The sequence below is a fragment of the Heteronotia binoei genome, chromosome 10 (genome assembly GCF_032191835.1).
Source record: "Heteronotia binoei isolate CCM8104 ecotype False Entrance Well chromosome 10, APGP_CSIRO_Hbin_v1, whole genome shotgun sequence".
NCBI lineage: Eukaryota > Metazoa > Chordata > Lepidosauria > Squamata > Gekkonidae > Heteronotia > Heteronotia binoei.
In genome coordinates, this window is record NC_083232.1 from 20,513,191 (window position 1) to 20,538,414 (window position 25,224).

The following is a 25,224-nucleotide window of genomic DNA, read 5'->3' on the forward strand; positions in this document are numbered from 1 at the left end:
CCAACCACAATCAAATACAGCCATTCAAGACCATACGTAATTTAAATCATTTCAAAGTCCTTTTCCAACTGCATTACTAGAAGGTCTTTTAAGGAGTGCATCATACAACTGAACCTCCAAATGACAAATTTTAAGATTACAGCAGTTATATTCTTGCTTAGAATTTGAACTGCTCAACTCAGTAAGGAAACAAGAGTAGAGGGAACATTGCTGGGGGGGCATGTATAGCAGCATCTGTGGGAAGCTCCTTGTGACTTTGGTGTCTCTAGCTTGCACAGGATCTGTTCTAAACACTCCTGAACCTCAGTCATTTTGACAGGTGCAGGTTCAGGAGTATATAGAATGGACCCTGTGCAAGCTAAAGAACCAAACTTGGAGGGCAGGTAGAGGAGGGGGCATGAGGGCAGGTAGAGGAGGGGATTTCTGGCTCATTCTCTTCTACCTGCCCTCCAAGTTTGGTGAGGATTGGATCTATGAGGTCATTTCTCAAGAAAGCACAAACTCAGACCCTGTAAACGCAATCCTCACCAAACTTGGAGCGGTAGGTAGAAGAGTCAGCCAGGGATTCCGTTTGGTGTCTCCAGCATGCCTGGGAGGGGAGGGAGGGACGCTGTTCTACTGCCTCACTAACCTCCCCAGTTCATGGTGGCTAAAAATTTGTGACAGTTCATGGTTTGCAAACGAGGCACATCATGAACCATGAACCGAACTACATTTTCCTGGTTTGTGCCCATTCTCACTCATACCTGCCACAAATTTTGTTAGTCTTTAAGGTGCTACTGGACTTTTGCTCTTTCCTCCAAGGAGTTCATTTTATCGTCATAATCATCCGGTTAGTGCGTGGCTAATCAAATGTTACCTAGCGAGCACTTAAGTAAAATGGGAATTTAAATCCAGGTCTCTTCAGCCCTGGCCCAGTGTTCTAACCCCTACACCACAAGTGTTCTGTCTACCTCCTTCTTCTGAAATCACTTCACAAGGTGCAGCAGGAGAGAGACTGTCAAGACTGAGAGGGATGAGATGGAAATGAACTGTAGAGGAGGAATCTGGGCCCCTTCACTTGGGAAAGAGCCTCCTGTGCTCTATCACTATAAGAACAACAAAAAACTCATTATGACATTAGTAACCAGTGGATCATTCTCTCTTTCTCCTATTTGTCATACAATTCTGAATGAACAACAGCACTCTTGGCTATGGTACAGATCTGAACAATTCCCAGTTTTGTTTTGTGTTGGTCCACATTAGAACAGCAAGATTCAAGTCTGATAGAGGCCAACAAAGACTTTTGGGATGTGAACTTTGATTCTTAAAAGCTCATTCCCTCAAAGCCTTGTGGATCTCCAAAATGCAGCTGGACTTGAAATCCAGCATTCTGAACTTTGGGGGAGCATCTTGAAGCTTATTGTTAACATATTCAATGATAGCCCCTCTGACATAATTATGTGAAGATCTCACTCAATGGATAATCTAAAGGCATGTTTTAAATAGTAGTTTCTTTTAAATGGCAAGTGAAATATTACTGAAATAGTACTTCCTTTTAAATGGCAAATGTGCCCCTGCCATTACAGGATGTATAATTTAAATCTAAAACCAACTTGTATCTTCTACTATTTGCATCCACATACGGCTTCAGGCACAACTTTCCCTGCAGCGAGTTATCTGGTGGGAAAGCTTGCTGCAATCAACCTAATCAAGTTAAACTGGCTCACTCACCGCAAGTTAACATATTAAATGTGGCTCACTGACAGATTGACCTCATGTTACATATATGTCCGTGTATGATTGACAAAAAAAATCTAGTTTTCATAAACACAACCACAGTAGCTCAAAGAATATAAAATGCCTTTACGAAAGAGGCCTTAAAAATCAGCTTGAGGGAAAAATGCTTAAATATGAAAGCTGAATCCATGCTGCCTCTACTTATTTCAGATTTTTCCACTGGATAACTGACTGGGTCTAATGAGCTACAAAGTTCAAGGCTTAGCAATTCAATAAAAATCAAAACCTAGAAGGCAAGGAGACAGCGACTTCTTAAACATACCAGACTCCCCTCCCTTCCTCTCATACTTCTCTGTAATTATGTCTGTGCCATCCCTTTGAAATATTAGATCAATACCACCACAGATTTCCCTTCCTCAAAACTACATTGTAAAGTACAGCAGTAAGACAAAGTCTATATGCATGGTTATCTTCAGGCAGGAGACTGGATCTTAAAAGCATAGTTACATCAACAGCAGCCCAAGAAGTTATGCAAGGTTTTACCCACTGTGCAAATTAATAGACTTTCAGCATCAGTATTATCAATTCATAACTCAGGCCGAGGACACATGGGACAAAATCAGCATGCAAAAGATATATGGGAACTGGACTGGGAATCTGGCTTTCAAAATGAAAATTTCATAGTTTGGGTTAACAGGATAAATGTGTTCCATAAAAATGGTTGTGCAAAATTTCATTCTTGGCATGCGAGCTTAGCTCTGTGACGCTTGTATTAATGTAGCACTCTCAGTGTATGCAGCACTGTACCACACACAGCACAAGCAAAAGTCCAAGCCTTTGCTCAGAGGATCTATTTCAATAGTGTGGCAGACAAGGGAGAAAGGAGAGCAGATGCCTTTGCACACACTTTGGCTTCCTTTCAGATGGGGATGAGGATTAAGGACTAGCATCAAAGGCTCTGTGGAAAAGGTGGCTTTTGAAGAGGGATTTAGAGGGACACAGTGAAGTGCCACCACACAGGTATCCTGGGAAGGAGAAGGACGGAGATGACAGCACTGGGTGGTAAGAGGCACAAGTCTTGCATTGTTCCACTGTCCATTTTAGTATGTTAGCCTCAGGCCAGATTTAATGCAAATCTGTATTTATGCTCATGTGCAACTCCTGTTCATTGAAGTGGGGATTTCACAAATTCTGAATTGCGCTCTCCATATGGTTGTTTTCAGCCACAAAAGAAAGAAACCAGGTGGAAGCTTGGTAGCAAGATATTTATTTTGTCCAATATGGGAAAACACTGACACACTTAATATGGCTGAAAATGGTGCTTTGAACTAAATGCAACAACACCAGGAAAAGGTGGGTTTGTAAATTTAAAAAAAAGTTATCCATATGAATGAACCTCCCAAACTCACTTGCACATATTCAGAGCCTGCAAGAAGGTTTGCATGACGTTATTTAAAAAATCTAGCTCTCCACAGATACAGTCCGAGTGACAAAGAAAACGAAGAGTCTAAGAGAATATGTGTTATTCAACACAGCACTCCTCCGGCCATCAGGAGATCTGTGAATGTACCACTGCCTTTTCTCAAACACAGCACAAAATACCCTCAATGCTTAATATCAGAAACAACTATGACTGGAACAAAGTCTTTTTATGTAAACCAAACATGAAGTGAAACTGAGCCATTTGCTCATGACAATAATTGGATGGGCAAAGTTAATTGAGACTTTTTTTAAAAAAAAATCAGAAATTCTACTAAATGTGAAATTCTTGCCTGATAGTTCTTTGAAAGCAAATGCAAGGCAGAAATGGTAGCATAAACAAAAAAGAAAAAAAAAAGGCATCCCTATTTTTTTTTTCCACTGAAACCAACCTGGAGAAAACATTTCAAATCTAGACAAGTAAATCATTATGTGAAAAAGGAGCCCTTTCTCCCAACCATGTACTATTTAAAGTGCCACTGCACAGCCAAAGTGTTTTATCGATTGCTTTCTACTTTTTCACTGCTAAAACTAAGTGGTCTCCTATTTACTTTGATTTAAAAATGCATTATTGTCTGCTTTCCAATAAACCAGAGAGTGGAACAAGAACTCAAATTATTCTAAGTTTATTCTTAAAAGTCCTTTAAAAAAAACCCCTGAAGGCCTTAATCCTTAAAAACCTTTTTATAAAACATGTTAGCAGATGCTGTCCATGCAGCTGGGCCTGGATTGAAAGTGCACTTACATTTTTATGTTTAGAACTGAAGGACTCTAAAGTTAGCGCGGGCACAGCAGAAAAGCACTGGCAATGTCATTCTTTGGTACTTGTGCAATTCATTCTTTAAGAAAAGGAAATGGAAAGAAAGATTTCGTGTCCTGTACTTCAGGCCTTTGATCATTTGATGAACACTGGATCCTCAACCTGGGCCTCAACCTTCTCAGGCCAGACAAAGGAGGCCTAGGCCTCACAGACTGGGCCTAGATTCCTGTCAGAACAAAACCCTTGGCTGCCTCACAGTGTGACAGCCTGGGAAAGGCCCACCTCAGCAGGGCTGAGATGCCCGCTCTGCCCTTTGATCCTTCATTTAAGCGCCAGGTCAGAGATTTCAAATTGCAAACCCCCAATGGCAGAGGGGAGCAGGTCAAGAACAAAATGGGGCTGACCAATCTGAAAAACCCTGCCACTCTTTTCTTTGGCCTGTTTCACATGACTTGTCTCGCATTGTGGAACACTGAGCCCACACTTAAAATGGAATTTGACATTACATGGTACAATGGAGTCAATAAATGGCATTCTTCTGCAACAAAGTCAATCCTTCTCTTAAGTGGCTGAGAGCACGAAGCTAGAAAATACTCTGTATTTACTTCTCTATGCATCAAAATTGTATCAAGACTAGCTTTTATCACACCCTCTTCTTGCTAAAGACTGAAATGAGCTCAAACGTGGCATATCTGTACTTGCCTCTGCCGGATCTTTTATTTAGACCTATCAAAATGCCACTTGAAATTTACATTTTCAAAGTCACTGCAATGCCCTTTGAATGAATGCAAAAGGATTCTCAATGAACTTTAAAGACAAGAAAAACAGTTGAAATACAGTCCATGGAGAATAACAACTAAGCTTAGTTCGCTGTGGTTACCAAGCTTTGCGGGCTGCCTGAATGCTCCCCCCCTCCAAATGACACACAGCAGCATGCCCTTCCACTAAAATAGAGAAGAAAGCCTACATGTTTTGAGTACCTGGGTAACCCAAGGGGATGTGGCTTGGTGTGTCAGAGGGTGGACCTTGTCAGTGCTGAGAGCATACCCATGGAACATAAAATGGGGGAAAGAAGACATTATCCATTTAACTTACTTTGACAGAATATGACACAGCAGGTGAGATATAATTTGGTGACCACATTAAATGATTGTGAGAAAACAGCCTGCATGAAGCCACATCCCATATTCCAGATAAATGAACCAAAAGGAAAGGTGAGATATCAATATTTTAATATTACATCAGTGAATCCCAGCTATCAGGTATATATGACCATACACAGCTGACACAGACCATGTTAGACTGTTGGAGAAATGGTAAGAACAGTTAACAAAGGAGCCAATTAACTAAGAGGGCTCTCCCCCCACTAAAGATCTTCAGTCACAGGCTGAACAGTCATCTGCTGGGAATGCGCTAGATCTGGATTCTCTGCATTTACCACATGGCCCACAAGATTCTTTCCAGTTCTAAATATCCAGGTCAGCATTGTCTATCCTGACTGGCAGCAGCTCTACAAGGCCTCAGATAGAGAAAAGGCCTTCCCAGCATCTGTTATTAGAGATCCTTCAACTGGCAATGCCAGGGGAAGAACTGGGGACCTTCTGCGTGCAAAGTACGTGCTCTCCCCCCACTGAGCCACGGCCCTTGCTGGTACTGAAGGCAAAAACACTATAAATATTGAAATATGCACACTGTGTACTTTTTCATCAACCTTTTGGGTGCCGTGCACAATTTTACACTATGGAGAATTTCTGATAATGTGAGGCAGACTCTGGGGGACAACTTTCGAGCAACTGAAGCTAGTATGTAGCCCCACCTATAAAAGCTCTTTATGGTGTGATCGTAAGAACTGTTTGAGAAAAAAAATCTTCCTAATTACTCAGGAATAAATAATAAACTGAGGACAAATACTTATCTGTTGGTCTCACAAAGCGATTTTACCACAGTGAACGCTGAAGCACATAATACAGAAAGCTTACTGTTGTATAAATGTAGAGAATAACTATTTCACACAACTATTTTATTGGTTAGCTGAGGTGAATCTGAGAGTGCAGAAGACAGACTGAAATTGCTTCCTGCATGCATCTAACATTGGATCAGATTTTTATAGGGTTGCCAGGGCTAGTTTGAGAAATACCTGGAGATTTTGGGGGTGGAGTCTAGGGAGGGCATGGTACAACACCCTGGAGTCCACCCTCCAAAACCACCATTTTCTCCAGGCTCTGCCTTAAAATTGGCAACCCTACTTTTTACCATGTTAATGTCGAAATTAAATCAACAGTTTTGGGCTAACCACTAGGAAGAACTTCCTGACAGAGCAGTTCCTCAGTGGAACAAGCGTCTTCTGGAGGTGGTGGCCTCTCCTTCTTTGGAGATTTTTAAACAGACACTTGGTGGTCACCTGATAGCAATGCTGATTCTGTGAATTTTGGCAGATCACAGGAAGGAGGGCAGTATTTAGTTCTTGTGGTGCTTTCTTATATGCCAAGGGCATGCCCGTTGCCACTTTGGAGTCAGGAAGCAACTTTTCTCCATGCCAATTTTGTCAGCAATCCTGGAGCATTTTTTGCCATCTTCTGGGCATGGAACAAGGGTCACTCAGTGTGTGGGGGAAGTATTTGTGAATATCCTGTATTGTGCAGGGAGTTGGACTAGATGACCCTAGAGGTCCCTTCCAACTCTATGATTCTAATCATATGTATAACAGCGGTGAATTTGCACTTGTAAATAGGAACCATTCATTGTGAACCTGTGCATAATACTGCAGATGGTACCAGTGGAATGCTGAGAAAATCCTTCCCTGAAGCTCCATATTACTCAAAGCAGCAAATCCTTCAGGTTTTCATTCCCAGCTGATTACTACATAGGTTTATGTGATAAAGATAACCTAAGGCAAGTCAGTAACCCTTGTACCAAGCTGATGTACTTAGGACCATGATAGTTAAAGACTGGAAAGTAGGCAGTGTGTGGGGACTATGGAACATGCAGCAGTAGAAGCTACTTACTTCACTGAAATCAAGAACAAAGAGGTTCAATTTATGCAATAGGCCCTTGTCCCACTATACTATACACAGCCCACACACAGAAAAAAGCCCACTCCTTTGTATTCCATATTAATTAGTTGATCTTGAGTAGCACACATCTCTACTGAATTAAAATAATTATTTTACTCCATTCTATTCGGACAGAATCAAGGTAAAGCCTAACCAAAAAAATATTAAGCACACATGCGAACAAAACAGAATGCAATCACAGGGTTTCAGCTAGTCACTGTTAAACAACTCCCTCCCACCCAAAGTATACCACACTGAATGAAGCTTGTAAGAGAAGCAATTTTTAGCCCAGAATTTTAAAGGCAAAGCAGAACATGCAATTAAATGGAGAATGTTTATAATACAGTTCTTCACAGACATGCTGTTCTCAATTAGGGTATCTTTTAAAAAAGTAATTCATTTATTTAGTTAATTTTTTTATTCTGCCCTTCCTCAGGCAGCTCCAAGGCGGTGTGCATTATTCTCTCCTCCTCCGTTTTATCGTTACGACAAACCTGTGACAGAGATGCTCCCAGCAAGCTCCATGGCAGAGTGGGGGTTTAAATCAGCCCCCTCCCCTGGCTCTGGCTTTCTTTTAGGATTCATCTGCTCTTTGGTTCCCCCCACTTACCACTTTGCGAAAACAGCTTTGAAAAAGGAATGATGGGGAAAACATTTCGGAGATTATATATCCATCTCTCACATCAATTGTGTGATGACCTGCCCCACCGCACTGAGACCATGGCTGTAAGAATTCCTGACACTGCTGCTTTGCAGTGGGGAAGGTTGCAAAATTATGTGGCAGCTTTTAACAGTGACAAAAAACGTTCTGGTTTGCTTTCCAAATGGAACATATATATATAGCCACAAACAATGTCTGCTCATGACAGAAGACAGGCACCAATGCTCCCTCTAAGCTGTGGAGTCCTGTGAGCAAAGATTCTACTTTGTGAGCTACTGGCATTAAAGTTGTGAGTGAGTGATTTGGCTTCTGCACAAATTAGTTTGCTCTGGGGCCATCATTCTTGAGCTTAGACAAAAATGTGTGAGTCAGAGGCTAAAAAAACTGAGCTAGCTTGCACTAATTCAGCTAAGAGGAAATACTGAAGGTCACATGGGAGCAACCGCAGAAGAGAAAAGGAACACGGTGAGACTAGAAGACACTTTTTTCTTACTCTATTGATAAACAGTCAAAGCTGAAAGCAAGTATAAAGGGCTGAACAAAGCAATTTGCTGGTCCAGCCCCACCTTGCTCCCGCTTTTTATAGACAACCCCCAACTCTGCAAGTAATTCTATCCTACTCATCAAACCTGCAGACTTACTGGGGAAACCATCTACATGAAGCCTGTTAATTGTACATGTTTAAATGCAGGACGGTGGCTGGAATGTCAAAAGTGCCATACTTTGGGAAAATTAGGAAGTCCCTCTTGCCTGTCATGAATACGGAGAACTGACAGAGCTGAATGGCCTCTGCAACTAGGGAATAAGATTGCGTTTTGTTCTAATTTTTAAGACTGCATACAGCCTGATCAGAATTACTTGGAAATCAATGGGACTTATTTTAGGACTTCACAATGGGCTTAATCAAATCACTTCTGTTAATTCCTGCACATCTATGAGAAAAAAAGTGAAATTTGGCCCTCTCTAAATTCATGCTTGCTGGATGGCCTACTGGCTAGAATTGCTCTTCTGGTGAGACTCTTCGCCCTGTCACTATTTGTCAGAACAATAACCTGGTTATTTTCACGCATCTTAACACCCACTGTTGACAAAGAGCCTTCCAAAACCAGAGGCACCAGCAGAAGGGAAAGAAACAGGGTGTGGTAAATTAAATATGTCCTGATACAAGTACTGCTGATTAGCTTCTGTTGAAAAACCCAGCTCAAACTTTAGAGAGAGCTCCTTTTTCATCTCTCATGCCTGCAACCTCAGTGCTAGGTGGTTTTCCTCCCCTGTAACAGCCAGCCAATCACCCGCTCTTTTCTTCTCTCTCTTGCCTAGCAAAAGGTGTGCAAGAGAGAGAAGAGATAATTGGTCAAAATGGAAAACAATGTCATTTCTATTAGCACTGAGCCTATGGAAGGGAATTTTAAGGGAGAAATCTGTATTTACATTTAAAGTGGGTTTTGCCAGTTTCCTTGCTTAAACCTCAAATGTCCAGATTATTATCGCTCCCCAGTTCACGTTAGGGCTTCCAGTTTGTTAGTAACTAATATTTACTAGCTCAAGTAAGGTGCCTTGACATCAAGGTACACTGGAACAATTACTAGTGATATTAATATTTGCTGTGATGAATGACAAAACATTTTTCTGACCATGGGTGAACACACACCAATGAATTCTTAATCGAATCAGTTCACTTAATATCTGCACATGTATGGGAGAAAAGTGAAAGATGGTCCTCTCATAATTCATGTCTGTTATATAGATAACATACAAGCACTGGGATTGTCCTCCAGTGTTTACAGATATATGCTTTGGTACTATCGAAATTCAGCACAAAGTTTATAAGGATCAATCATTCCGAGAGTAGTACAACCCAAAACAGGAATGTTATTTAGTTCATGTTGTTTTTTCACATGGCATATCTGGAGTTATCCTTTGCTGTGCAAAGCACTCTAGTTGGATGCTGTGGCGCACCCTCTGCTTTCACATGAATGAGCTGAGAGCTACCAAGCATTCTGTAGAAGCCAGTCATATTGAATAAGGCCAATGAAATTCTTTAAAAGGTCAAAGAAGTCCACCCATTCAGTTAAAGGGTGGTTAAAGTATGTCTCCCAGGCTTGGGCTTGGCGCTAAAGAACTATTTTTTAGGTACACCCAAGGATGCCTGTTGGAGTTTTGCCCCCCCCCCCACTCCGCCTTTGATAATCAAACACCTGTTCCATACCACAGACTGTTTCTGAAAGTCCTCTCTGTTTCAAAAGTAGTAGTATCATCCAGAACAGCTTTTTGAGAAATGCCAAGCCCAAAGACTTCCTCAGGTACACAGAGCTACTGCATCCCTTTAAAACAAAGCAGAACCCTGCTCAGGTCAGCAACTAGCCTTGCTGGAGGACCACCTGAGAAACGGATGCGGTGTATGTGTGAAGGGCCTTACCTGCCCCCTAAAACCAATCCATTGTCAAATGCCTCCCTCTGCGGAGGCAGCTCCATCCATCTCCCTATTTTTGCCTCCAAGCTTGCCAATTGGGCTTGCCAGACAATAGCACCCAGAGGGCCTGATTCAGCTGAGTGAGGCAAACTGATGACCTCTAAGGCATGATACAAGATCAACTGCTGAATATTCATATTATGATCGCCTCCCTGCTCCTGTGTCTAACAGAAACCTGGCAGGAATTAAGTAGATGATGCCATTCCAGACAAGCAAATAAGTGATGGCAAACACCTAACCACTGCAGTCATCTTCTGAGGCCCTGCTTCCTGTATTCCACTTTCGGGGGGGTAGCATCCTGAGAGATGGTCTTCTTTGTGTTTTAATTATTATGTTTGTTCAAATTTTTAGTTCCCTTGGCGGCCCTGAGTAGAAAGGCAGGATATAAACATTGTAAATAGATAAATAATTTCTCAAGTGCGATTTCCAAGCACCTGCTTTTAAAAAGCCAGAAAAAGAGTGGCAACTCTCACAGTGTTTTGCTGCAGGCTGGATACTCCTGCAACCTAGTATTTGAGCAGTCCTGCTGCTTATTTCAAATAAATACTGTGATAGCTCACCACTCAAGCAAATTCCTCATGTAAATGGAAAAGGGAACAAAGCAGAAAGAAGCTGGAGAAATATGGCCCAGTGTGTACTGTGAAAACGTTTCAGAAAGTCAAGGTGTGGAGTTCCCTTGTTCACTCCTGATTTTTAACCTTCTACAAGCCAGAGAAGTGCCCATGTGAGAGTTAGGATGGGGGTGAACGTCAACCTGCTGCAGGACCTATGGAAAGTTTGAATGCCTTCTGATTCAGGAGAAGCTAAACAAATGTTTAGCATGTACTTCAGAACCTCTCTGCCAATAAAAGTTATGCAAATGGTAAATTTCTAGCCACACTTGTGTAAGACCCATTCAATGTACAGGTTAGGGGAGTTGCAATTTTCCTTCATTTTTAATCACCGTGGATATAAAAAATAAAAACCTCTAAAGCACGTTCAGGCAAGGGTAAAATTTGCCTCTAATCTATGAGGCCCTTCTGTGAATACAGCGCCTGTGTTGCCATGACAACGCCGCCACATCTCTGAACTCAAAAGCAGCAACCCTTTTGATTCTCACCTTTGGCCATTTTATTGAGAACCATGTCAATTAGGATGTAGGTTCCACTTCTTCCTGCACCATCACTACAAACAGACAGGGAGGGGGAGGAAAATCCTGATCAATGCCGTGTGCACAATAATTCAGCAGAAAAGCAGTTACTGTTGATTTTATATTGGAAGCATAACATGGGGAGGGGGGTGTATTAAGGAGAGGCAGAGAGAAGTCGAGGAAAAAGATACATAGCTACACAAGGGGAGAAGGAAAGAAATATTTCATTATCTGTACAAGATTAGCAGTTATTTTTTATATATGAACTGCATAGTTTTGCAAGATACATTTGCTTCTTTAACAGCATTGGTGTGCTTATTCTGGAAACAAATCCCCTATTATTTTTGAACAGTAATGAAATTAAAAACGTTAGTTTTCTGAAGTCCAGTTTTTTTTCTAATCAAGTTCAAGAGCTGATCAACCCCAGCTTTCCCAAATGATGGTTTTTCCCCCGTGTCTGAGCTCACCCGAATGGCCATGGCTTTGCCAGCTGACCTTTCAATCACTTGCCTCTCCTTGTATTCTGCAAAATCTTTTATTTAAGGATCGTATTATTACCTTACCAAGTAACTGGATACTAGCCACTTGGATCTGAAAAAAACACTGCTAACTTTCCACCTTCCCCTGCTTTTCGCCATAAAATGGACACTGTTACAATGAGGGGGGAAAAATCATGCAGCATTTGAAAGATGTTTTTTATCTTCCATAGGCACTACCTTTATAAACATGCACACACAAGACACATGCATCTGTGACTGAGCACTCTGAAGAAGTCAAGATCACTCTCATCTAAATGCAGTTTGCATTGCCGTCAGAGAACTGCTTATAATTGGCAATGTGATAGTTTTGGTGTCATTGCTAGCAAACACAATTGATATTTTAAGGAACCAATTTTTCTTGCCTTTTCCTCTGGTTTTTAAAAGGAAAAGAGATAACTGGAAGCAGTATTCTTTTGATAATTTCCTTCACCAAGAACACCTACTGATGAGCTGGAAGGGGAAAAAGATGTGTGGGGGTATAATTTACTAGATAACATTTTAAACTCAAAGAATGAATGATGCCAAAGAGGAAGATAAATGTCAATGGCAGAAAACAAAGATTTTTTTCAAAAAAAAAAAAGAATGTGAGGTATACATTATAATTTACATAAGAGACCACACATCTCTCCCCAAGTTATAGTAAAATAAACTGAGCCACAGGGGAAAAATTCAATCATTAGCTTTACTGGAGTCTTGAAAACAGCATAATTCTACAAATATTGTTCATACCCAAGTGAGTCATGAAACTGACATAACCAGAGAATCCTAAGGTTGCACCAATAGTAGCAATTTTTCAACTGATTTACTACAGAAGCACTTAAATCTGTAAGACAAAGTGCCAGAAAGCAGAAGATGGGAGGAGAGGAGAGATTTTCATTATTTCTGGTCCAAGCTACTGGGTTATGGAAGTGGCTTTGGCCCAACACACAGGCCCAAGAAACCAAGCAAAGAAGCTCCCCTAATCCTTAAGTCTCCAACACCTCATCAGTCTCTTATGGGGCAAAAAAACACCCCTGGTTGTGTTCATGAATTGTTAAAAAAATCCTTCAAAGTGATAATGCATAGTGAATTAGCAAAAGTTCTACATGATCTGGAAAAAATGGCTTGAGGACTCTTTAAGCCAATTAGCCCTGACAGAGCTGAAGAGAAGGATTTTTTCCTTTTTCTTCTACCACTGTACAACCGGAAGAGCCTCTGGGAACCAAACAGTTAATTCTGAACAATATATGCAACAAAGAACTCTTCAAGAAAAAACCAAGTTTTACCATCTGAAACATGAAGAATCTCTGTATGTACTAAAAAAATAGCAAAGGTAAAATGTTTGGCCAAAATAATAAGGAACTTTTTTGGGGGGGGGGGTGTTACCCTACAAATCAATCTATAAAACTAGTTGTACCTTTGGTTCAAATTATACGATTTCCTTATTAGCCTCTCTGAGGCTAGCTTTAAAATGGTACTTGCCTGCAATGAACAATTACTGGACAAGAACGACCCCTGTAGCACTTGTTTACTTTTCTGTAATAAAACAAATACAGGCATTAAGAAACACGTTACTTCACAAGCCCAGATAGCAGGCAAAAATAAATATATATATTTTTTTAATTGCCCATAAAAACATGGTTTGGCTTGTTCGGAAAACCTGACCCATGCTACCTTCAGGATCAATCAACTCTATGCAAGCTTAATTCAACAGGACAATGGGAGCCATTCTCTAAACACTGCTCCTACACAAGATCCATAGGAATAAATAAAGATTTCGCTGAAGGCACAGTGCTTAGTGAATTCTGCCCTAGGCCAGAGAATGCTGTTGACAACAGTAGCCTAACAAAATATGGACATGTGTTCAATTTCCTATCAATCCCACACTCAGTACAGTAATACAAGGCACATTTTTATCATATTAGACCCTGCAAAAGTTCACTGCGACACACTGGAGATATTCCAAGCAGACTTCCAAACATCATCATTTCTACACCCATTTTCACAGTGAAGTACTGGTATTTTCTATACATGCCAATAAAAGCTCTTTTATCATTTCTCACATCTGGAACACAAGTGAATGTAAACAACTTGCACTAGCTTAAAAACATGCTTCCTGGCTCTGGTTCAGCACAGCAATGGCACAGCAGCCAGGACTGAGCAGCAAGAAGCGCTCCCCCCCCCCCCCCCGCATTTTACAACACTGTAATCCTACCACCAATTAGTTCTTTAGTAGGGAAGGGGGAATGTGGAGCCAGCCCTCTTCCCTTGCATCCATGCTTCATAGAATCATAGAGTTGGAAGGGACTTCCAGGGTCATCTATTGTTTACTCCTCAGCAGTTGATTGGTGGGATTTAGCTCTTTAAAAAGGACATGTGCACAGTTCCAACTTGATGCTGTGGGACGGGGAATTGCCCCCCCCCTTGTTTTTTTGCATGCAGCTAGCGACAGGTATGCGGAAACCGTTTTTCATGCATGTACAGTCCCAGACTGGATCAGGGCACTTCATTCTGTCCCTCAAGAACTTCATGCATGTACACAGGTTGCATAGAAGAGGTTCAAAAATACTCATACCCTGTCACTTCTTTTCAGAATGGCTATATCTAGCTACTGTGGGTGTTAATATAACAATAAGAAGTTATACGTATCCTTGAATTCTTGCTTAATCATGCCACATGGGTAAAAGATTTACGATTAATTTTGGGCTGGGTACAATAAAAATAAATCTGTGACAATAACACGAGGGCCAAATCCATATTGTTAGCCATACTTTCACATTTCCACCAAGGCCAAAGGCTTTTACTTTCAAGTGAATGCATTTAATAACAAGCTATAAAAGCTATGTTTATGTTAGAGAGGAAAAATATCACTTGGAAGTTTATGAAAACACTCTTCGTGCTATTTTGTAGAAAGCCTACTAGTGATTTAGAAACTGGTTTAATGTAGTTATCCATGCCATTTTCCCCAGTGTGCCGAGTACCCTTTGGCAAATCACCCTCTAACTAAGTTCCTAACCTATAAAATAGGACCAGTAACCTACTTAACAAAGATAGGGTTGTACTGTTAGATCATTGTCTGTGCAGAGTTACTCTGGTCTTGGCCCACCAAAATCAATGGGCTTAGATTGCAGTAACTCTGCACAGAACTGCACTATGAACATCTTCACTACTAGGCACACTTTAAAATGCTACCTAACGAGCAATAATAATGAAGTGTTAATACTCAAGAGTTGGGATTTAAATGTGAAGCAAGTTACTAATCTAGAAATGTCAAGTGTTTAAACCATATGTTAAGTAGGGAAGGCAAAACCTACGAAAGCCTTTTGCTACAAAGCTATTTCAAAAGAGGAAAAGAACACTAAGTATATATGAAGCAATACTAAATTGTTTTCATCAGAAATCTAAGTGATTTCTGCTGGTCAGTTACATACACTTTCCATTTCCTTAAAGAATTCCTCTTTGGGTATCAATTTTTTTTTTTTAAATAAAGAAGCATAAATATGTTTATGAAATTGATAGCACCAACTTCCTGAAATCCAAGCACGGCGAAGCTAAGACAGTTTTACAATAGCAACACTTGGAATTTCAAGAATTTATAGTGTTGCAACATTTGAAAATAGGTGCCTGAATAGCCCAGACTAGCCTGAACTCATCAGAGCTTGGAAACTAAGCAGGGCCAGCCATGGTTAGTACTTGGATGGGAGACCACCAAGGAAGTCCACAGTTGCCATGCAGAGGGAGGCAAAGGCAAACCATCTCTGCTTATCTTTTGAACTAAAAACCCCATGAGACATCACCGTAAGGTCCTTTATTATTACCATAGGAATGCTTATGCTATAAACAATCTTCAAACTATATTTTGGATTTAGATGTGAACCTCCACTTTGAAAGCCACTGCACTTGGCAGAAATATGCAGTCTATGGCTAAAAGCCAGGAAAAAGTCCACTTTAATGTCCTCATTACTGGACATCCCCCAGCTTTCCTATACTGGCTCATAACACTGATCAGTTACTGAATTATGGCTTGGTGATCAGGAGTATCCTGTGATCTCGCATGCTTCCCCTTCCTTCCCTGCTGTATTGACATTCTCACCTCCTTTTTGGCTTTGGGTATGTATGGTCAGGATTGTAACTCCAATGTCTTTTTTTCATTTGCCATATTTAACTCAAACCAAAGTAAGAAATCTCATATCTGACCACCATAACTTTGGTCTGGCATTTAACTATATGATGCAGACCTAACACTAATTTGTAGTTATCTTAAAGGTGGCAGCAAGGGTGTGTTGTGGGAGGGGAGAAATGCCAATGAGGACAAAGAGGTGGACACGTGCACGAGACCTTTGAGCTCTTCCAGTTGCTAAGCCATGGCTTGTGACTGAACAGTTTTTATTTTTAATTTATTTTGAGGATGATATCCCCACCCCCCTGCAATGCGGGGCTTGTAAAAATACAACATATACATCAAAACCTGCACCAAGCTGATCACGAATGTTTTCCTTATTATCGTTACAGTTAAATAGCATCGCCTGGTCTTATAAACAGGACTCTGGATAAAGATGTCTCATTTTCCAAATGGTACCCTGTTAACAATTGCTCTTGTCAACACAAAGTGGAAGCCAATTTACACTCCACGTGGTGCTACAGTTTCATCAATGTGTGTGCTGTGTTAAATGCACAAAGTGCGATACCGAAGACAAATAAATATGCATCAGGGAGCTGCAGCAAGCTGCTGCTCTACACTGGGATCTGTCCCATTCCGTGAGTATTTGTGGATTTGTGTCTCCCCTATCCGCTTCACATGTTTATACCAACAAACAGCACTCAAACACTGATGTAACTGAAGGCACATGTAAAGTGTTAATTGGGCAGCTGTGCTTCTGAAGAGGACTAGATGGGGAGAGGGAGGCATTTTTTGTTACATTTGTTTTCCAATATTTCAATATATTCATCTAAAACTGACATGGGGTGGTTAAAGAATGCAGTTGCCATGCTATCCTGACTGCCATTTTAAAAGACCTTGAATCACCACTGATTTCAGATAGCACAAGGAAATGACAAAGGGTTTCACAAATTATCATTGTTGAGAAATAGGTATGGAACACGAAGAAATATACCGTAGAGCTAGTTCATTCCAAGTTTAGTCCAAGGGGGGAAAAAAATCATAAGTAATGCTTCTGATTGTTTAATATACAAATAAAATGCATACATACGTACATACACACACAGAGGAAGAATTAACTAGGAAAGAATGATTAGTAATACAAACCAACCCTTCGCTCATTGAGCAAAAAAGAAATCACCATGCAAACCATCAGCAAGCATAGGTCAGAGGTCGTTAGAGGCTCAGAAAAGGGGTTTCCCACATTGTCCCTGCAGCAGAGTCACAGTTTCCAATGATCACTTTTGTGACTATGCAACTGGGCTTATATTACTAGCTGCAACATCACAAAAATGACACTGGCAACCGCTAATTAGCTGGCAAAATAAGAATTTGACCGTTTTTAAAGTGAGCAGTGTTAGTAAATGCCATTGCACACAGCAAGCAGTGATAGCATAATATATATTTTAAGCAAAGCCCTCACATGTGATGCTAATTATCTTTTAGCTTCGCAGTGTCTCTTTTAAGTGTAAATGTGCTCCCTCTGGGCTCAAGAAATATTTAATTATACATTATCAGTGCATGACTAACAAGCTAGTCCAGAGTTAAAGAAACTGGTCTATTGTTCAAAATAAAACTGTGACTCTGTAACTACGAAAACTGACCAGTGTTTTGAGCAGGAGGAGCACCTTCACCTTTTAAGCACTGCATTTTGCATGGCTATTCTAAGCTTATGGAGAGAAGCAAAGTCTGTTTCCATTCACCAATTGATACCTGAGAGCACAATATTTCGAACTGACAAAAGCTTTTAACGCCCTAGGCTTGATTCACCTACTCAGCGCAATATCATATGAAGCACTGCCTAATACAGAGGCACAAAAGAAGCATTACGCCTGCGGCTTTCAAAGTCTTGCCAATTTAGCTTCAACTTAGAATGCAATATTCCCATCAACAGACTCTGGGGCAAGGTAATTTGGGGAATCCAGTTTTTTGTTCTTGGTTATAATAGAGGGTTGGTTGTGTATATTTGTAGCTTCATATGTATGTGGGTATATAAATATACACACATATACAAATTATATATTTGTATATAAACATGTTGAATACACATCAAAACATGGACAATTAGAGGATGGGGGGGTCATACTGCATAGCATAGTGTAATTTTTTGAAAATTGTGAAACATTAATAATCAGGATTGGCAAAGAAAGAGCATTTATTCCTTTTGCCAACGATAAAATATGTTGCTTCTGTACTGCTACTGGAGATACAAAAATTAATATAATTGAGAAAGTAACATCCCTTGTAAAAGTCTGCGCATATAGAAAAGATGGCACACCAACCATCTCCCAAAAGAATTTAGATATGTAGAATGGTTTTACAGAGTGTTTGGTTTTTTATAAAAAAATCCCTCAAAATCTGTGGATACCTTTTGAATGAAAAGCCAAAATGCCATCTGTCCTTGAAGGAACACATTTGGTGGTCTGCTTTAGGCAGGAACTGCATCCACAGAATGAGATGTAGATTACACTGAAATTTATCTGAATTTTAGAACACACTGTGTTCCAACCACTTTCTCCACTCTTTAGTACTATCAGCACTGAGGTCTTCTATTGTCCATGGTATTTCACTATATTCAGACGTTCTGAATGAGAGGTTCTGGGTTGTACCCACTGGTGCCTATAGCAACGCTATATTATTCTGCATCTAAGGAATAGCTAAAGAAAACTCAGCTGAAGCAAACAAAAATCTACTTGGAAGGGGGGAGAGGGAGGAGATTACGTAATGGAACATGGCAACAAATGGCAACCATTCTGCTGCTGGTGCTGCAAAAATGTAACCTCTTCATAAACCAGAAGACCGTGGGTGGGGATCCTAAAGTTCCATTCCACTAATTGCTGAGCCTTCCTCCAATACAAGGAAGCCTTCTACAGAACCAAGTGTGCTGTTCCACCAGCGGAAGCCTCCTTGTACCTCCACCATTAGTGGAACAGAATTTTTGTCTCCAACCCTACGTATTTATATAGGATGCATCCTTGAAAGGAAACTAGAAGTCTTTGGGGAAGGTCAATTGTAAGCCATAAACAAGTCCCCACTTAATTAAAAAGTGTGCACTTTGATGAGGAATAAGTTTCAAGAATGTGCTTATAAAATGCTAGTTTAACATTCTACAAAGCATTTTTAAATGATAATAAAATCACTCAGAAGAATCCTAGCATGATAAATGCAGACCTCACATTCCAGTCAAATAATGTGAAATGTTTCAATGGGCTGTTAAAGAACAGTTTAGTATATCATATAAGAAACTATGTCACTCAAAATCCACTGTTCCATAAAAGTATAGATAGATGGAAATATAGATGCCATCACCCTGTTTATTAAAGAACTCTTTGATGTGTCAATTATAAAGTGTCTTTATAATTGGACAATGGAGTATTAGTAGGAATCATGGAAAACAACAAGAACTGGCCTTAGGAATGATGCCCAGGAAGCTGCTCCCAAGCTTTAGATAAGCAAAGGTCATCTCAGCCCTACCAGGACTCTTGCACTTGTCTAGTTTTATCCTCTGGGAGATGCAGGTATGTGGCTTCCCAGCCCATGGGCAAGTACCTAGTAAGTACACAAGCACACCTTAAAATGCCATCCCAAGCAAGAAGCTGGTATAAAAGGTTGTGTCACATGGCAGGGCTTCAGCCCAGTTGGACCCTTCATGCTGTGTAAAGGTGAGCAATCCAAGTGAGAGGCTGCAGGATGCCCTCAGGGGGAAAAAATCAAGATCTAATATGCTTTGGTGACTATGCAGCGTCAGTACCTATCACTTAATGCACAGGGTTAGACTGATACCCCACTAGACTTGTTCCAGTCTCACTCTCCTCTTCTCTGCGGTGCTTCCGTCCTATTTTGCACAAGCTTTCACAGGGCTGTTACTTGCTCCGCCTCTTTCCCACAGCAAGCAGAAACTGGTTTTCAGAGGATCTTGCTTGCTGCGGGAAAGAGGCAGGGTGAGTTGCAGCTCTGCAGCAGCTTATGCAAAATCAGACAGAAGCACTGTGGACAAGAACATGAGACTGGGACAAGGCTAGTGTTTTAGATTCCAGATGTGTTAATTAATGATAGTTGTACAAACTCAGCGTGCCATTGTGTACTGATATATCAATCCCTGAACGCTGGCACTATGACATCTTTTTGTGACCTCACTGTTACCATTTCTGCAGCACCAGCCCAACACACAAAGGACTGGGTCCGAGTTAGAATATGGAGCTATATCCTGCACAGCATCTTAAAACATGAAAACCCAGGCAGCTATCCAACCCAGACTTTGGTGGGGATAAGAATAATCTCCCAGTACCATGATACAGTCACAAATCAGAGGAATATCTGCAAGGAATAGACAGAACTGCCTCATCAGCTCACACACAATTCAATAGTTTCAAAGTGATGCCCTGCTCTGCAATGTGGTGCTCTCTTTGGAGATTATTTCAGTACTTCATGCCGTACCTGCGAAAATCCAGTAGGGACCTTGTGGAACCGGGGACTTTCTGGTCATGCCAAGTAAGAAAATGGAACTGGGTCACGGTTCGAGTCTCATTGCTTTGAAGGTTTTTCAAGTAAAAGCTTCTCACAAGGAAATCCTCACACCATATGTGCTCGGAGACCAGGTTGACCTACACATTTGGGGGAAGGGGAAGGGGGGTAATAAAGTAGAATTAAAAGCTGCATGCCATAATCTTCAGAAGGTGAAGAGGTACAAGATACATGACCTGTACTAACTGCTGTCACTGCAGATTGCCCAATCAGAAAGGGAGATTTCACCCCCACCTTTCGCTGCTGGATTTGGAACAGCCATAATTAAATCAGCCTGTGCTTAGCTAATCTAAGGCAGCTACTGTTTGACAGAATAGCATTAGTCAGCATAGCTGTCTTGAGCTAAAACAGGAAAGACATGGTTAAAATATTTCGTATCAGCGAACTAATACATCAATGCATGGTCGATCACCCAGCACCTGAGTGATTACCTGCATGACCCCCCCCCCCCCTTAGATGTGGTGGCCATTTCTATTTCCAAGGAACTCCCACCACTGGCAACTTGTTTGATAGCCTGGATTCTCAGCACATTCAAGTGGAAATCTTTTTATTTCTGTGGATGGGTAAAAAACAAATTTTAAACAGAGTTTATGAGGTATCCAAGCTGAAAAAATTGCTATCCAGGATAAAATGAGGTCCAGCCTTCCACAGGAATGAAGCCACCCTCTCTGCTTATTTTCAACCTCCTAGAGTTCCTGGTCCCATTTTTTGTGGGGTTTCTCTGCTCCTAGCCCTCTTATTCCCATCCAGCTCTCAAGTTGCTCCTCTTGACCTTCTCTTCTTGCTTTTGGAAGAGAGAAGACAGCAGAATTCAGAGGGCTGACAGCATCTCCCTGGCCTCACTACCCCAACTCCTAGCACCGGAGGGCACCAAGGCCAGGGAAATGCTGTCTTTCACGTCCTTTCTGCTGTGGTCTCTTTTCTTCCAAAGGCAGGAAGAGAAGGTCAAGGGTCACGCTTGGGAGGCAGCAGTGGGAGGGCTTCTAGTGTTCTTGCCCCACTGGTGGACCTCCTGATGGCACCTGGGTTTTTCTGGTCACTGTGTGGCACAGAGTATTGGACTGCATGGGCCACTGGCCTGATCCAACATGGCATGGCTTCTCTTATGTTCAATGCCCTGATTCCTAGCATGTGAGGTGGAATGACTGTGTTGGGAGGAGGCTGCCTGGTCCCTCAACATTTTGAGGAGGAGGAAGGAGCACTGTTGCAGGAGTTTGTAAACTACAATTTAATTGGAGAGCTACATGCAGCTTGTGAGCCAAGATTTAGCCACTACTGGAATATATATGTTGTCGACGAACTCCATTGGGAACATCTCCTGCATAAGCCATTCATTTCTGTGTGGCAGACTGTGTCACAGGAGCTCTTTTGGACTAAAAATGTAATATCATTTAATTGCATATCACTGTGGAATGTACTGTTTACAGATGAAAAAAGAACATTACTTTGGAGGGGGGTTTTTTGCTTGGAGAAGAACAACAGCTTGGATCATGAACTTGCTCCTTTGTTTCTGCAGCATTGTGTAAAGGCAGTGCTCAGTTACGAAGCATGGTTCTTTGCAGCACTACGTACCTTCGGTTCATTGCAACAGAGCACTCCCTCCAACCACGGAAGAAAGAGCTAGGATCCAAGCCAGTATTTCTTACTGACCAAAATGGATTGATGGATTAGGACCAACCCTATTCAGCAAGTCATTGTGAAAACTGATCTTCAGCCTTTAGTTAGTGATAACAGCTCCACAGCTTCTTCTAGACACTGACTCAATAATTTTTTAAAACAAGATTTTAAGATGCAAGTCTGGCACATGGGACAGAATGATGAGAGTTTGGTACGTGGGAGCTCTGATTCATCACAACCCAGTTAAAACATAATACTAAACTTTAATTCAAATTCACAACCCAATCATAACCTCACTGAGACCGAGCACAAGGACTTTAATCTATCTGGCCCAATCTTTTGAGTAATTAACGTTCAGCTGGTGGTTGTTTTTTCACCTACAAGGTCTGGGGTTCAAGAGCCAACACCTCAGTTAAAGGCCCTTAGAGAGCAGAGCCCGGACAGAATTCTGCCTGTGGCTTTGGAAAGTGATTTAAACAAAAAGAGATAACACTGAGCTAGAAGGATCAGTGGTTTAACTCAGTATATGGCAACTTTACCTTTCCATAATGTAAAGTAACACCCTTAATTGGCATTGCTTGCAAACAGCATGTGCCACTACAACTACAATTGCTAAATCTGTTCTCTGCCTGATCAAATTGAGTTTGTATCTTGTCTGGACAAAATCAAACTGATTACCATAGAGCCTCACTTTTAGAGTCAAATTACATCTGGAGACATTCTGGAGAGGATTGTTAGACTGCCATCACGAATATAGTATGAATATAGCACTTAATGCTATTGCATTGGCTGTTTTAAATAGTTTTAATGCTGTAATTATGGTTTTAATGTATTTAATTTTGCCCTTTGGCCTTGTTCGCCACCCTGAGCCTACTTTAGCAGGGAGGGTGGAATACAAATAGAATTAAATAAATAAGAATTAAATCTGATTAAAACTGCTTAAATTTGCTCTCCTTCAATCAGTTTAACCAGGAGAATCAGTATCTACCTAATAGACCAGGGGTCCCCAACCCCCAGTCCGTGGACCAGTACTGGTCCGTGGCCTGTTAGCTACTGGGCCAGAATGAGGCAGAGACCTTCACCTACTCCATATTTAAAGATCCCCATGTGGGGTTGGCGGCAGCCTGGAGAAGCAAAAACCCTCAGCACCCCCACTGGTCCGTGGAAAAATTCTCTTCCACAAAACCGGTCCCTGGTGCTAAAAAGGCCGGGGACCACTGTAATAGACTATCAAGCTGTTATTTCATCTATGTAGCCTACATACTTTTATTATAAGATGAAACTGAACATTATGGCCCTGATCCCTAGACTCTCATGCCTGGGTGAAAAGTGCCTCTGGGGGTACAGATGAAGAAAATCTTCAGGTAATGAACTTACAGGAAAAGTATGGTATCCGCTCTGTATTGCCATTGTGACCACCTCTGCTCTTTGAAGACTTCTAGCATGCAGAAACTCATCCACACCACTAAGCCACATGGCATCCCCCCCTTACGTACAGAAGATCTCTCTGAATTCCTAAGAATGGAAGAGAAAGCAATAGACCTGCCTTTCCTCCCAAGCCATAGAAGATCTTACACTGTGTGTGTTAATGGGGAGAAAGGAAAAGTGTTACATGTTGATTAGCTATTTGACTATGCATGCTCCTTCTCTACATGCAGAAAGGCAGCTAGTATGAGCAGTATGTTCAGAGGACTGATATACTAACTGCTTCAAAAAACACTGCCACTATCTGTTATTTTTGGCATTTCAGAATACTTTGCAGGATATGTCAAATTGACCCTTGTCACTGCAGTTTCCATTCAAACCAGTGATGGGCTGCTTCGAATGGAATTACAGTGACCAGTGTCAATTTGTAATATTGCATAAGTTCAAAAAGAAAAAGAGCCCTGTGGCACAGAGCAGTAAGCTGCAGTATTGCAGTCCAAGCTCTGCTCACGACCTGAGTTTGATCCCAGCAGAAGCTGGGTTCAGGTAGCCGGCTCAAGGTTGACTCAGCCTTCCATCCTTCCAAGGTCAGTAAAATGAGTACCCAGCTTGCTGGGCGTAAAGTGTAGATGATTGCGGAAGGCAATGGCAGATTACCCCATTAAAAAAAATCTGCTGTGAAAACGTGATGCGACGTCACCCCAGAGTCAGAAATGACTGGTGCTTGCACAGGGGACTACCTTCACCAGTACAACAAACGAGTCCAAGACACCATTTCCAGCCAGGGTGCACAATCATTACTACTGGATGGCAACTGCCATTAGCAGCAGCACACTGCTACTACACAGTCGGCAGCATAGCTGAAGCACATCTGCTCAGAAGTGAGCCCTAGTGCATTCAGTTGCCATAATCACAGTAAATATGCATTTATTTGGAACCTAAGAAATGTCTAGTGTCCAGGATACCTTTGAGAATGTCTTTTTCTATATCTATATTTGGTGATGTTCTGGACAAAATCTGCTCTAAATCTAGTCTTTGATTCCAGTTTGACTGAATAGGGGCAGAGAGCAGTGTTTCTTAGAAGTGATGTCCGCATTATGGTACATGCTCCTCAGGAAAGCTCATAGGGCAAGGTCCCTAACAGGTTTTGTGGATGCTTGTCCCTCCAAGCTTCTGAGAGGTTGACCAGCTCTGGTTGCTTGGGCCTCTGCATTTTCATCTTGCACAGTGTACAAAATACTTTGTTTAAAGACTTCCGCTTTTGAATAATTGCTGTGTTTTATTTACTGTTGTTTCTATTGTATTATAGTTCACCCAAATGGAATATTACCTTCTGAATATATAAATGTCTGGTATAAAGGTGAGACTGAGTGGGATGATGGGGCAGGTGACTCTTCAGCGCCATATTCTACTGGAATCACAGAGTGCACAGATTCTGTAAAGTTGGGTTTATTTCTACACTGGGGTCACACTGGGCCAGCTGCAGAGCAATTTTGACCTGACCTTGATTGCTGCCCACAGGATACTACCATAGTGCTTCTCTTTGGGGCATCTTAGCTACCTAAACCTATAGGTTTCAGTTGAAAAAAGCCAAACAATAATTAGTTTAACTATCAATATGATAAGCAGGATTTTTTTTAATAAGCAGTAGAAGCCACAGCTGCTGTTAAATATTTATAGGCACAATATTTTCTTATAATGTATAAA

General features: G+C 41.3%; 1 protein-coding gene across 1 annotated transcript in view; it reads right to left on the reverse strand.

Annotated features, from left to right (window-relative positions):
- Positions 1 to 25,224, reverse strand: part of PTPRN2 (protein tyrosine phosphatase receptor type N2) — a 961,700-nt gene that overhangs the window by 19,012 nt on the left and 917,464 nt on the right. Inside the window, exons 19-21 of the mRNA XM_060248066.1 lie at positions 20,389 to 20,555; positions 13,275 to 13,328; positions 11,245 to 11,309 (exon numbers count right to left, since the gene is read on the reverse strand). Coding sequence (XP_060104049.1) covers positions 11,245 to 11,309; positions 13,275 to 13,328; positions 20,389 to 20,555 — 286 coding nt within the window. The remainder of the gene's footprint in view (positions 1 to 11,244; positions 11,310 to 13,274; positions 13,329 to 20,388; positions 20,556 to 25,224) is intronic.